General features: G+C 40.5%; 1 protein-coding gene across 1 annotated transcript in view; it reads right to left on the minus strand.

Moving 5' to 3' along the window:
- The window catches only part of LOC134609506 (SCO-spondin-like), a 267,787-nt gene that overhangs the window by 110,380 nt on the left and 144,110 nt on the right, over positions 1 to 13,297 (minus strand). The window contains exons 59-64 of the mRNA XM_063453166.1: positions 9,168 to 9,297; positions 8,591 to 8,716; positions 5,777 to 5,868; positions 5,196 to 5,381; positions 4,407 to 4,577; positions 3,651 to 3,903 (exon numbers count right to left, since the gene is read on the minus strand). Of these exons, the coding sequence (XP_063309236.1) occupies positions 3,651 to 3,903; positions 4,407 to 4,577; positions 5,196 to 5,381; positions 5,777 to 5,868; positions 8,591 to 8,716; positions 9,168 to 9,297 (958 nt within the window). The remainder of the gene's footprint in view (positions 1 to 3,650; positions 3,904 to 4,406; positions 4,578 to 5,195; positions 5,382 to 5,776; positions 5,869 to 8,590; positions 8,717 to 9,167; positions 9,298 to 13,297) is intronic.

A 13,297-nucleotide genomic window follows, 5' to 3' on the forward strand; every position in this document is an offset into this window, starting at 1 on the left:
AGATTATAAAACTCGATATACAGATAACTTAAAGTCTTTCCAGTTTTAATCTTCATAATGTGGGCTAATTTAATAAAATATCCTCGCATGACTGATTTATGTGTACACCAATTATTTGCTGGCGATGTATCAGAGGAGCTATTTTCTAGCCAAAAATATTTTAGTAATTGGGTTAGTTCCTCCTTACTCTTTGGGTCATTAATAAGAGCATCGTTAAACTCTCCTAGTATTTCGAACTGGAGGAGATTTATTTCCAAGCTCCATTAGTATAAAACTGTGATCTGACCAGATACTATCTTTAATTTCACTTGTATTACATAAAGGAATCGAATTTGCATCTAGTAAACAAAAATCAATCCGTGAATATGAACCGTGTACACAGGATTGGTGAGAGTAATCTTTATCAGTTGGATGTAATATTCTCCATATATCGTGCAGATTGTATTGTTTACAAATATTATAGAGTTTTTTAGCCTGCTTAGTAGTTCTTTTATCGATTAAAGTACCAAATGTGTACAACTTGTCCATTTTAGGGTCACTCACACAATTAAAGTCTGATAACTAATTCTAATGATAACGAAGAAAAACGGACTTGATAACAGATGGAACGCATGAATGCCGTAAGTGGAACGCACACGAACCCGGAAGTACCAGCGGTGGAACGTAAAAACGCGGACGTGATAATAATAGTGTCAGAGTCCGGAGTTACAGAGAAAACGGACTGACGTGATTGGATGATGGGCAAAGGGGGCGGGTTCCATGTACCCGTTTTCCGCGCCAAATTGCTTATTTAAATGTATATGGAGCTTGGATATGATATTGCACCTGAGGAAGACGTATTGTGACGTCGAAACGCGTTGTGCTCGATTCTGGCATTACAGAATTTGGAATGTAAGATTTTATATGCTTTTTAAATAAATGATACTCTTGTTATATTTCTAAATTGGTGTTTTGCCTGTTCTATTCCTCTCATATACTGAGGATCAAGCTCCAGCTTTGTGGACTTCAGTGGAAATTCCTCCCTAAGCGATTATACCTGAGCCAGTTTACCCATTAACAGGCTCCAACCCATGTGAGTGGGACCATAAAGACTGCTATATTAGATCCACTTTCTTTTGCAGTATTATGCTGTGATTTTTTCCTGTTTATTATGTATAGGATCTATGTTTATAGACACTTATTACACTAAGGTATTTATCCTCATCTCATACATATATCTTGGGATATACCACTAATATATAATTTTGTGTATCTATCACAAGAGCTACACACTTTCTTGTATTGCTGGATTAATATTCCGTCGATGGACATTTCCACATTTGGTGGAACCTAAAATGAAAGTGGCTTTTATCTGAATTTTTACCCACCTCATTCAAAGTTCAAATGTATTAAATTGTGACACCAAACTTAATGAAGCACAAAATCCGAGATTTGTTGGTTGTGTACGTCTTCTCCCCAGACACTAAGTAAAACCACTGCAGTTACAGCTGTGAGTATTTAGGAGTGAGTCTCTACCAACTATCCCCATCCTGAATATTTTCACCATTTTCCTGAGCAATTTTTAAGGCTTTCCAAATATATTCAGTTGTATTGGATTCTACGACTGTGCCATTTCTAGACATTAGGGTTCTTGTTTGTAAGCTTCGCCAACATAGCTTTAGCTGTGTGTTAAGGGTAATTAATCAGTTGGAAGATGAACTGTCAGGATCCTATCCTGACAACCAAGATATTATTTTACTTTTATTGCTGCAATACCTGTGTCTCGACTCTAGTGGCCTCCCTAACCACTAGTCAATCCTCAGTTGCTCTCACCTGCCTCATATGATCTTCCAAGTCTGCTATAAAAGGCCACACCCAACTCTTCACATGGCCTTTACATTGAAGTCAGTGTTCTGACATAGAACTTCTGATCATGGCTCCTGAAACCATCCTGTCTCCTGAAACCATCCTGTCTCCTGAAACCATCCTGTATCCTGGCTCCTGAAACCATCCTGGCTCCTGAAACCATCCTGTATCCTGGCTCCTGAAACCATCCTGGCTCCTGAAACCATCCTGTATCCTGGCTCCTGAAACCATTCTGGCTCCTGAAACCATCCTGTATCCTGGCTCCTGAAACCATCATGGCTCCTGAAACCATCCTGGCTCCTGAAACCATCCTGGCTCCTGAAACCATCCTGGCTCCTGAAACCATCCTGTATCCTGGCTCCTGAAACCATCCTGGCTCCTGAAACCATCCTGGCTCCTGAAACCATCCTGGCTCCTGAAACCATCCTGTATCCTGGCTCCTGAAACCATCCTGGCTCCTGAAACCATCCTGTATCCTGGCTCCTGAAACCATCCTGTATCCCGGCTCCTGAAAATCTCCTGATCCTCTATTGAGACTCTGTGTGTCCCGTCGCCGGAATCCTCCTGAAACTCTTATCTTCAACTGCTGCAACTCTGCATGATCCTGTAAGCAACCTGTATTACATTATACTGGAATCTACTTACCTGTCTCAACTGCTGCAACTCTGTATAATCCTTTAAGCAACCTGCACTATATTATACTAAAAGTACTTACCAGATATAACCATTTCAGCCCTGTATCATCCTGAACCTGGCTGCAGTGTGACATTCCACAAACGATTAATATACTTGGAAAGAACTTCAAACCTACTTATATATAAAATACTTTATTCATTTACTTTCAAGATATCCTGTTTGTGGCATATTGCCTTTATTCTGATTTAACTCTCAAAGTATCCTGTTTGTGGCATATTGCCTTTATTCTGATTTAACTCTCAAAGTATCCTTTTTGTGGCTTATTGCCTTAATTCTTTCATTCAAGTAAATTGTTATGTCTAAAAAGACAAAGTTTCATCCAATAACCCTGGCAATCGTCTCCTCTCTGACCTGCTCCGGAACATGACATGAACCTTCACACCTGTCTGAACCAGGTTTTCGACTAGACCTGTATGGTTTACCCATATTTATTTTGTCCTCCATTCTGGTGGGTTTTCCAAGCAAAGCCTTAGGGCTGGGGCGGAACCGCTGTTCGTGGAACTTCTTTTTATAGTATGTGTGTTTTCCTATATTTTCGTGTATTGTGCCTGTTCTTTAGATGAACACCAACCAGGGGGAGCACTCATACCCCGAAAGGAGACGCTTCCCTTGTCTGGGTTCCACACCGGGGCCTCACGAACGGAGGTTAGTCAAAAGAGAAGCCGTCTGTGGACACTTTTGGGGCACTGGTTAGTTTGGCGGGCTTTCCTGTGCCTGGGAGACAAAGAGACTAGCTCTTTTCCCGCGAGCGGGCTTTCTGTGCCTGGGAAACAAAGGGACGTCCCTTTTTCCCACGCCTGGACTCCCAGGGAGTGGGAAACCCTGTGTTTTTGTGGTGGGCTTTGGGGACAAAGGGAACAAAGACCCCTTCCCGTGCTAGGGCCCCAGGGAGGGGGAAGATCCTAGGATGTGACTCTGTACAGTTGTGTGGGAGACCCCTTGCATGGGGATATGCATAAAAGCCGTGTGTGGCCAATAAAATGGTGTTGTACCTCCAGGACTGTATGTCGTCTAGATACTGGGGGGGAGGGGGATTCCTGACCGGCTGAAGGAAGTAAATAAGTGTAGTTAACAGGTCAAGTTACCCTGCGTCCGCTACAAGGGCTTACCAGTTGTTACAAGCATCCAAGGTAATGGTTTCCCCGGGTTGGTATAGCTCCCCCTTGTGGTAACATGAGCATTCATGCTGGGGTACACAGCTGCTGTTCTGCAAAAATAGTCCTTCTGGACAGTAGCATCCTTCATAACAAAGGGAGGCACACTCCACTTGAGCAGCCTGATCCAGACAGAGCCGGGGACAGGCTCCCCCACCACTTCGACACTGGTCCTCTGTCTGGTGTATCATACCCGGGGGACAAAGATCTAAAGGAGGTGCAGGAAACATACCAGGTGTCAATATTAAAAAAAGAACAATAACAAACAGATTATCCACCTGTTTTGCGTTAGTAAGCATGGCACAGTAGCAGACTTATTTACTAAAGTGAGAATTGTCAGGAATTTAAAATTAATTTCAGATTTAGGGCCAGTATTGCCAAACCGGAAAAAAAGCAGCCATGCTTTCAGTTTGGTTAATTTGGCCTCAAATTTAAAATTCATTTTGAATTCACTTTTAACTCCTGATTATTCGCACTTGAGTGACTCTTCACCCTTAAGTGCCTTGTGCTGGTACTTAGAGCATAGTGTGATAATAGTAGATCAAACTAAAGAAATCATTTATTTATAAAGCCCAAGAAATTAAAACATCTTCATGAACATCCCAGGCCACCAACCCCCTCACTATCGCATTTCTCTCTCTCTGGGTGGGTGGATGGATGGAAGTCTCCCCATGTCACAATTCCCTTTGAACTTGGTCGTGGAGCACTCACCTCTGCAAGGCTGGGAGTTGCATTCCCTGGTTTGGATTTGGGGGCCATGGCAATCAGATCCCCCATGGGAAGGAATTGGCTTAGAACATGAGCGATTCCGGGTTTGAATTCCAGAATCACATGGTGCAGTGCATTCCGTCCACAAGCTCCAGGGAGACCAACCTCCAACCACTAAAAATACAGGTTAGGATATGATGAAGGAAGTGCACAATATACACCATTTTAATGTCAAGTCAGATTAGGAGATCTCCTGAGGTCTGCTCTATGGTATAGGGAGATCTGCTGAGGTCTGTTCTATGGTAATGGTAGATCTCCTGAGGTCTGCTCTATGATAGTGCACAATATACACCATTTTAATGTCAAGTCAGATTAGGAGATCTCCTGAGGTCTGCTCTATGGTATAGGGAGACCTGCTGAGGTCTGTTCTATGGTAATGGTAGATCTCCTGAGGTCTGCTCTATGATAGTGGGAGATCTCATGGAGTCTGCTTTATGGTAATTGAAGATAACTCGAGATCTGCTCTATGGTAATGGGAGATTTATTTTCAGATGCCTGCTGTCCATGGTAATAGGAGTTCTCCTAAGAGAAACCATTGCAAATCAGATATGATCTGATCATCAGACGTGCTTATTTAGCATGTTGTGCCTCAGCACTATGCATTTTACTCATTTTATTGGAAAGATGAGAGCACATTATCTATCTTTCACTGCAGCATGTATGGACATGTGCTTGTTTAATTGGCTGAATCTATACCTAGTGATAATTTCTTTTCAGGTAAAACACTCTCACCTGGGCAAAGCTGGGTGTCACAAGGTTCTTCCTGAACAGACTCCCCGAGACATAGGCTGTCCAGGTTTGAAACAGTGTTATTGCAAAGACGGAATCTCCTTCTTATACCGATATGTTCCACGTCGTAGAAACAAGTAACAGAGCAGGCGGACCACGCTGTCCACTGAGTCCACAGACCATCTGTCTCTTCAAACAGAGCAAGAGATATGGCAAATATAACTGACAGCAAAGAACCAGAAACACAGGTCATGGCAGATATACAATAACTGACACAAACCAATCAGAAACACAGGCCATGGCAGATATACAATACCTGACAGCAAACAACCTGAAACACAGGTCATGGCAGATATACAATAACTGACACAAACCAATCAGAAACACAGGCCATGGCAGATATACAATACCTGACAGCAAACAACCTGAAACACAGGTCATGGCAGATATACAATAAATGACAGCAAACAGTCAGAGACACAGGTCATGGCAGATATACAATAACTGATAGCAAACAACCACAGACACAGGTAGCAGTTATAATGATGGATTGTGTGTTTATTGTGTCCCAGTGTCTCTCCTACCATTAGCACATGGAGTGTAACATTCCTGAACTTCCCTTGAGTCACCCTCACAAGGGGAGCCGCCATTTGCACTGGGCGGGTTAGACGGAGACCTGCATGGATAAAGAATTATATATAAATAGAAAGTGTATTCTCGGTGTACTTTGTGTAACTCATTAACAATAGTGGAGTGGCAGGTTGCATAGTTACATTACTCGGCACCAGAAAACTCTCTGATTAGATTCAGAGATCTCTTTGATCATACTTTGCTAAATCACACTCCAAGCACCATAACTGTCTATATCACTCTATCCTAGAACTGCAGCAATTTGTCCCTCTATCTAGGTGAGAATTCTATCATTATATTCCATTAGAGAGAGAGTTCAGCATTCTATTCTATCAGAGAGAGAGTTCAGCATTCTATCATTCTATTCTATGAGAGAGCTTGCTCAGCATTCTATCATTCTATTCTATCAGAGAGAGTGTTAAGCCTTCTATCATTCTATTCTATCAGAGAGAGAGTTCAGCATTCTATCATTCTATTCCATTAGAGAGAGAGTTCAACATTCTATTCTATCAGAGAGAGGGTTCAGCATTCTATCATTCTATTCTATCAGAGAGCTTGCTCAGCATTCTATCATTCTATTCTATCAGAGAGAGTGTTAAGCCTTCTATCATTCTATTCTATCAGAGAGAGAGTTCAGCATTCTATCATTCTATTCTATCAGAGAGCTTGCTCAGCATTCTATTCTATCAGAGAGAGTGTTCAGCATTCTATCATTCTATTCTATCAGAGAGAGGGTTCAGCATTCTATCATTCTATTCTATCAGAGAGAGGGTTCAGCATTCCATCATTCTATTCTATCAGAGAGCGAGTTCAGCATTCTATCATTCTATTCTATCAGAGAGAGGGTTCAGCATTCTATCATTCTATTCTATCAGAGAGAGGGTTCAGCATTCTATCATTCTATTCTATCAGAGAGAGAGTTCAGCATTCTATTCTATCAGAGAGCAAGTTCAGCATTCTATCCTATCAGAGAGCAAGCTCAGCATTCTATAATTCTATCCTATCAGAGAGCTAGCTCAGCATTCTAGCATTCTATTTTATCAGAGAGAGGGTTCAGCATTTTATTCTATCGGGGAGAGGGTTCAGCATTCTATCATTCTATTCTATCAGAGAGAGAGTTCAGCATTCTATCATTCTATACTATCAGAGAGCTAGATCAGCATTATATCATTCTATTCTATCAGAGAGCTAGCTCAGCATTCTATCATTCTATTCTATCGGGGAGAGGGTTCAGCATTCTATCATTCTATTCTATCGGGGAGAGGGTTCAGCATTCTATCATTCTATCCTATCAGAGAGCTAGCTCAGCATTCTATCATTCTATTCTATCAGAGAGAGGGTTCAGCATTCTATCATTCTATCCTATCAGAGAGCTAGCTCAGCATTCTATCATTCTATTCTATCGGGGAGAGGGTTCAGCATTCTATCATTCTATTCTATCAGAGAGATAGTTCAGCATTCTATTCTATCAGAGAGCAAGTTCAGCATTCTATTCTATCAGAGAGCGAGTTCAGCATTCTATCATTCCATTCTATCAGAGAGAGGGTGCAGCATTCTATTATTCTATTCTATCAGAGAGAGAGTTCAGCATTCTATTCTATAAGAGAGCAAGTTCAGCATGCTATCATTCTATTCTATCAGAGAGAGGGTTCAGCATTCTATCATTCTATTCTATCAGAGAGAGAGTTCATCATTCTATTCTATCAGAGAGCGAGTTCAGCATTCTATCATTCTATCCTATCAGAGAGCTATCTCAGCATTCTATCATTCTATTCTATCGGGGAGAGGGTTCAGCATTTTATCATTCTATTCTATCAGAGAGAGGGTTCAGCATTCTATTCTATCAGAGAGCTTGCTCAGCATTCTAACATTCTATTCTATCGGGGAGAGGGTTCAGCATTATATCATTCTATTCTATCAGAGAGAGGGTTCAGCATTCTATCATTCTATTCTATCAGAGAGAGGGTTCAACATTCTATCATTCTATTCTATCAGAGAGAGGGTTCAGCATTCTATCATTCTATTCTATCAGAGAGAGGGTTCAGCATTCTATCATTCTATCCTATCAGAGAGCTTGCTCAGCATTCTATCATTCTATTCTATCGGGGAGAGGGTTCAGCATTCTATCATTCTATTCTATCAGAGAGGGAGTTCAGCATTCTATCCTATCAGAGAGAGAGTTCAGCATTCTATCATTCTATTCTATCAGAGAGCTAGCTCAGCATTCTATCATTCTATTCTATCGGGGAGAGGGTTCAGCATTCTATTCTATCAGAGAGAGGGTTCAGCATTCTATCATTCTATTCTATCAGAGAGCGGGTTCAGCATTCTATCATTCTATACTATCGGGGAGAGGGTTCAGCATTCTATCATTCTATACTATCAGAGACCTAGGTCAGCATTATATCATTCTATTCTATCAGAGAGAGTTTAGCATTCTTTTATTCGGTTCTATTAGAGAGCTAGTTCAGCATTCTATTCTATCAGAGAGAGAGTTCAGCATTCTATCATTCTATTCTATCAAAGAGCTAGGTCGGCATTCTGTCATTCTATTCTATCAGAGAGAGAGTTCAGCATTCTATCATTCTATTCTATCAGAGAGCTAGTTCAGCATTCTATCATTCTATTCTATCAGGGAATGATGGATCTATTTTTATGTTTTGTGTTTTTATTTAATGTATGTTTTTTATACTTCATGAAGCTTTGTTTCCTTTTAAAACATCATAGATTATTGCCAGGAATAGCCTTTGGATTATTATATTCCTCACCTGAACCTTTCCATTATTCCGGCTCCACACATTTGGTCACATGGAGTCCACTGTGACCATGCTGACCAGCCACAGTGAACCACACAGTTGGAGTCATCACAAGTTACTTTGCCATTCTTGCATTGGCTGGATTGAGAAATGAGATCCATTATTGGTTCCAACATAGATATACTGTAACCCCAACAATATCTGAAACAGTATCGCTAAAATTTCTTTAAATACTGAATGACCCAAAATACGCATGCACTTTTCAGTTATATTATTACGCAGGAATATCGACTAACAATAGTCCGCCAGATTCAGCCAATCACCATCTTGAAGCAATTAATCTAATTATCCTTGGATGAACAAGCTGTTCCCACGTATATTAATTATATCCATGAATATTATGTTTTTCCAAAAATAGCACCCAAACATTGTTTAAAACTCATTACAGAATCTGCTAGCACTCACCTACAATATATAACTAATTTGTCACCACATTTTGCCATTATTGTGAGTTCATTGTGTTTATCATCTTATTGCAACCTAAAGAGTTTTCATTCTCTTTCCCCCAATTCCCCCCCACTGTCCTCACCATATACTGCAGTTATCATTACTGAAACTCTCTCCTTGAAGCCGAGAGCCCTTCTCAGTGTGACAGCGGCACTGGGTGACATTCACGCAACCACCATCCTGGAGATATAGACCATGGAGACAGCGGCAGCCTACAAGAGACACATAAAAGGTGGACACATAAAAGGTGGACCTATGGTGTCAGGCCTAAAGTGAAATGAGCACCAAGACAAAAAATATGAAATCAGGAAAACTGGAAAGGAGCAAGGTAAGTAGGACACTGGGCAAGGTAGATTTATTGGGTCATGGATTTAGTACCATGGCAGGGACATATATGCAATGGAAAGGAACATGAAATGGGATCAGAACATTTTTACTATTGTTCAAGGATTAACACTAGCTACAGCATTGTCTGTGATGCTTTACAAGTATACAGCAGGGCTATATAACAACAAGTAACTGACAGAACATACAAAAAAAATTCTCACAAATACAAGGGGTGCAGCAGGCCTTATTCATATAAGCCTATACTCTGGTGGTCAGGTACATCAGACAGGAGCTACAAAATGATCATGGTATCAGATACATGAATATGAACATCAAACTGGAGTTATGGAATGGTCATGGCATCATATGGATAAATAGAGACATTAGACATGAGTTACAAAATGGCCATGGTATCAGATACATAAATATGAACATCAGACAGGAGTTACAAGTTGGCATGGTATTAGATACAATATGGACATTAGAGAGGAGTTACAAAATAACAAAGGTATCAGATACATGAAGATGGACATTGGAGATTAGTTACTGAATGGCCATGGTATCAGATTCATGAATATGGACATTAGAGAGGAGTTACAAAATAAATGTATCAGATACATGAAGATGGACATTAGAGAGGAGTTACAGAATGGCCATGGTATCAGATTCATGAATAGGGATGACCGGGGCTAAGGAATGGTAGTGGTACAGGATGGATGAACAGTGACATCAGACAGGACTTATGGAATGGCCATGGTACCAAATGGATGAATAGGGACATCAGACTGTAGTTATGGAATGTCCATGGTATCAGATGGATACATTGAGACATCAGACTGTAGTTATGGAATGTCCATGGTATCAGATGGATACTTTGAGACATTAGACTGTAGTTATGGAATGTCCATGGTATCAGATGGATACATTGAGACATCAGACTGTAGTTATGGAATGTCCATGGTATCAGATGGATACATTGAGACACCAGACTGTAGTTATGGAATGTCCATGGTATCAGATGGATACATTGAGACATCAGACTGTAGTAATGGAATGTCCATGGTATCAGATGGATACATTGAGACATCAGACTGTAGTAATGGAATGTCCATGGTATCAGATGGATACATTGAGACACCAGACTGTAGTTATGGAATGTCCATGGTATCAGATGGATACATTGAGACATCAGACTGTAGTTATGGAATGTCCATGGTATCAGATGGATACATTGAGACATCAGACTGTAGTAATGGAATGTCCATGGTATCAGATGGATACATTGAGACATCAGACTGTAGTTATGGAATGTCCATGGTATCAGATGGATACATTGAGACATCAGACTGTAGTAATGGAATGTCCATGGTATCAGATGGATACATTGAGACACCAGACTGTAGTTATGGAATGTCCATGGTATCAGATGGATACATTGAGACATCAGACTGTAGTAATGGAATGTCCATGGTATCAGATGGATACATTGAGACATCAGACTGTAGTTATGGAATGTCCATGGTATCAGATGGATACTTTGAGACATCAGACTGTAGTTATGGAATTTCCATGGTATCAGATGGATACATTGAGACATCAGACTGTAGTTATGGAATGTCCATGGTATCAGATGGATACATTGAGACATCAGACTGTAGTTATGGAATGTCCATGGTATCAGATGGATACATTGAGACATCAGACTGTAGTTATGGAATGTCCATGCTATCAGATGGATACATTGAGACATCAGACTGTAGTAATGGAATGTCCATGGTATCAGATGGATACATTGAGACATCAGACTGTAGTAATGGAATGTCCATGCTCTCAGATGGATACATTGAGACATCAGACTGTAGTTATGGAATGTCCATGGTATCAGATGGATACTTTGAGACATCAGACTGTAGTAATGGAATGTCCATGGTATCAGATGGATACATTGAGACATCAGACTGTAGTTATGGAATGTCCATGGTATCAGATGGATACATTGAGACACCAGACTGTAGTTATGGAATGTCCATGGTATCAGATGGATACTTTGAGACATCAGACTGTAGTTATGGAATTTCCATGGTATCAGATGGATACATTGAGACATCAGACTGTAGTTATGGAATGTCCATGGTATCAGATGGATACATTGAGACATCAGACTGTAGTTATGGAATGTCCATGGTATCAGATGGATACTTTGAGACATCAGACTGTAGTAATGGAATGTCCATGGTATCAGATGGATACATTGAGACATCAGACTGTAGTTATGGAATGTCCATGGTATCAGATGGATACATTGAGACACCAGACTGTAGTTATGGAATGTCCATGGTATCAGATGGATACTTTGAGACATCAGACTGTAGTTATGGAATTTCCATGGTATCAGATGGATACATTGAGACATCAGACTGTAGTTATGGAATGTCCATGGTATCAGATGGATACATTGAGACATCAGACTGTAGTTATGGAATGTCCATGGTATCAGATGGATACATTGAGACATCAGACTGTAGTTATGGAATGTCCATGGTGTCAGATGGATACATTGAGACATCAGACTGTAGTAATGGAATGTCCATGGTATCAGATGGATACATTGAGACATCAGACTGTAGTTATGGAATGTCCATGCTATCAGATGGATACATTGAGACACCAGACTGTAGTAATGGAATGTCCATGGTATCAGATGGATACATTAAGACATCAGACTGTAGTTATGGAATGTCCATGGTATCAGATGGATACATTGAGACATCAGACTGTAGTTATGGAATGTCCATGGTATCAGATGGATACATTGAGACATCAGACTGTAGTAATGGAATGTCCATGGTATCAGATGGATACATTGAGACACCAGACTGTAGTTATGGAATGTCCATGGTATCAGATGGATACATTGAGACACCAGACTGTAGTTATGGAATGTCCATGGTATCAGATGGATACATTGAGACATCAGACTGTAGTAATGGAATGTCCATGGTATCAGATGGATACATTGAGACACCAGACTGTAGTTATGGAATGTCCATGCTATCAGATGGATACATTGAGACATCAGACTGTAGTAATGGAATGTCCATGCTATCAGATGGATACATTGAGACATCAGACTGTAGTAATGGAATGTCCATGGTATCAGATGGATACATTGAGACATCAGACTGTAGTAATGGAATGTCCATGGTATCAGATGGATACATTGAGACATCAGACTGTAGTTATGGAATGTCCATGGTATCAGATGGATACATTGAGACACCAGACTGTAGTTATGGAATGTCCATGGTATCAGATGGATACTTTGAGACATCAGACTGTAGTAATGGAATGTCCATGGTATCAGATGGATACATTAAGACATCAGACTGTAGTTATGGAATTTCCATGGTATCAGATGGATACATTGAGACATCAGACTGTAGTTATGGAATGTCCATGCTATCAGATGGATACATTGAGACAGCAGACTGTAGTTATGGAATTTCCATGGTATCAGATGGATACATTGAGACACCAGACTGTAGTTATGGAATGTCCATGGTATCAGATGGATACATTGAGACATCAGACTGTAGTTATGGAATGTCCATGGTATCAGATGGATACTTTGAGACACCAGACTGTAGTAATGGAATGTCCATGGTATCAGATGGATACATTAAGACATCAGACTGTAGTTATGGAATGTCCATGGTATCAGATGGATACATTAAGACATCAGACTGTAGTAATGGAATGTCCATGGTATCAGATGGATACATTGAGACATCAGACTGTAGTTATGGAATGTCCATGGTATCAGATGGATACATTAAGACATCAGACTGTAGTTATGGAATGTCCATGGTATCAGATGGATACATT

This window comes from Pelobates fuscus, chromosome 4, assembly GCF_036172605.1.
Source record: "Pelobates fuscus isolate aPelFus1 chromosome 4, aPelFus1.pri, whole genome shotgun sequence".
NCBI classification, from domain to species: domain Eukaryota; kingdom Metazoa; phylum Chordata; class Amphibia; order Anura; family Pelobatidae; genus Pelobates; species Pelobates fuscus.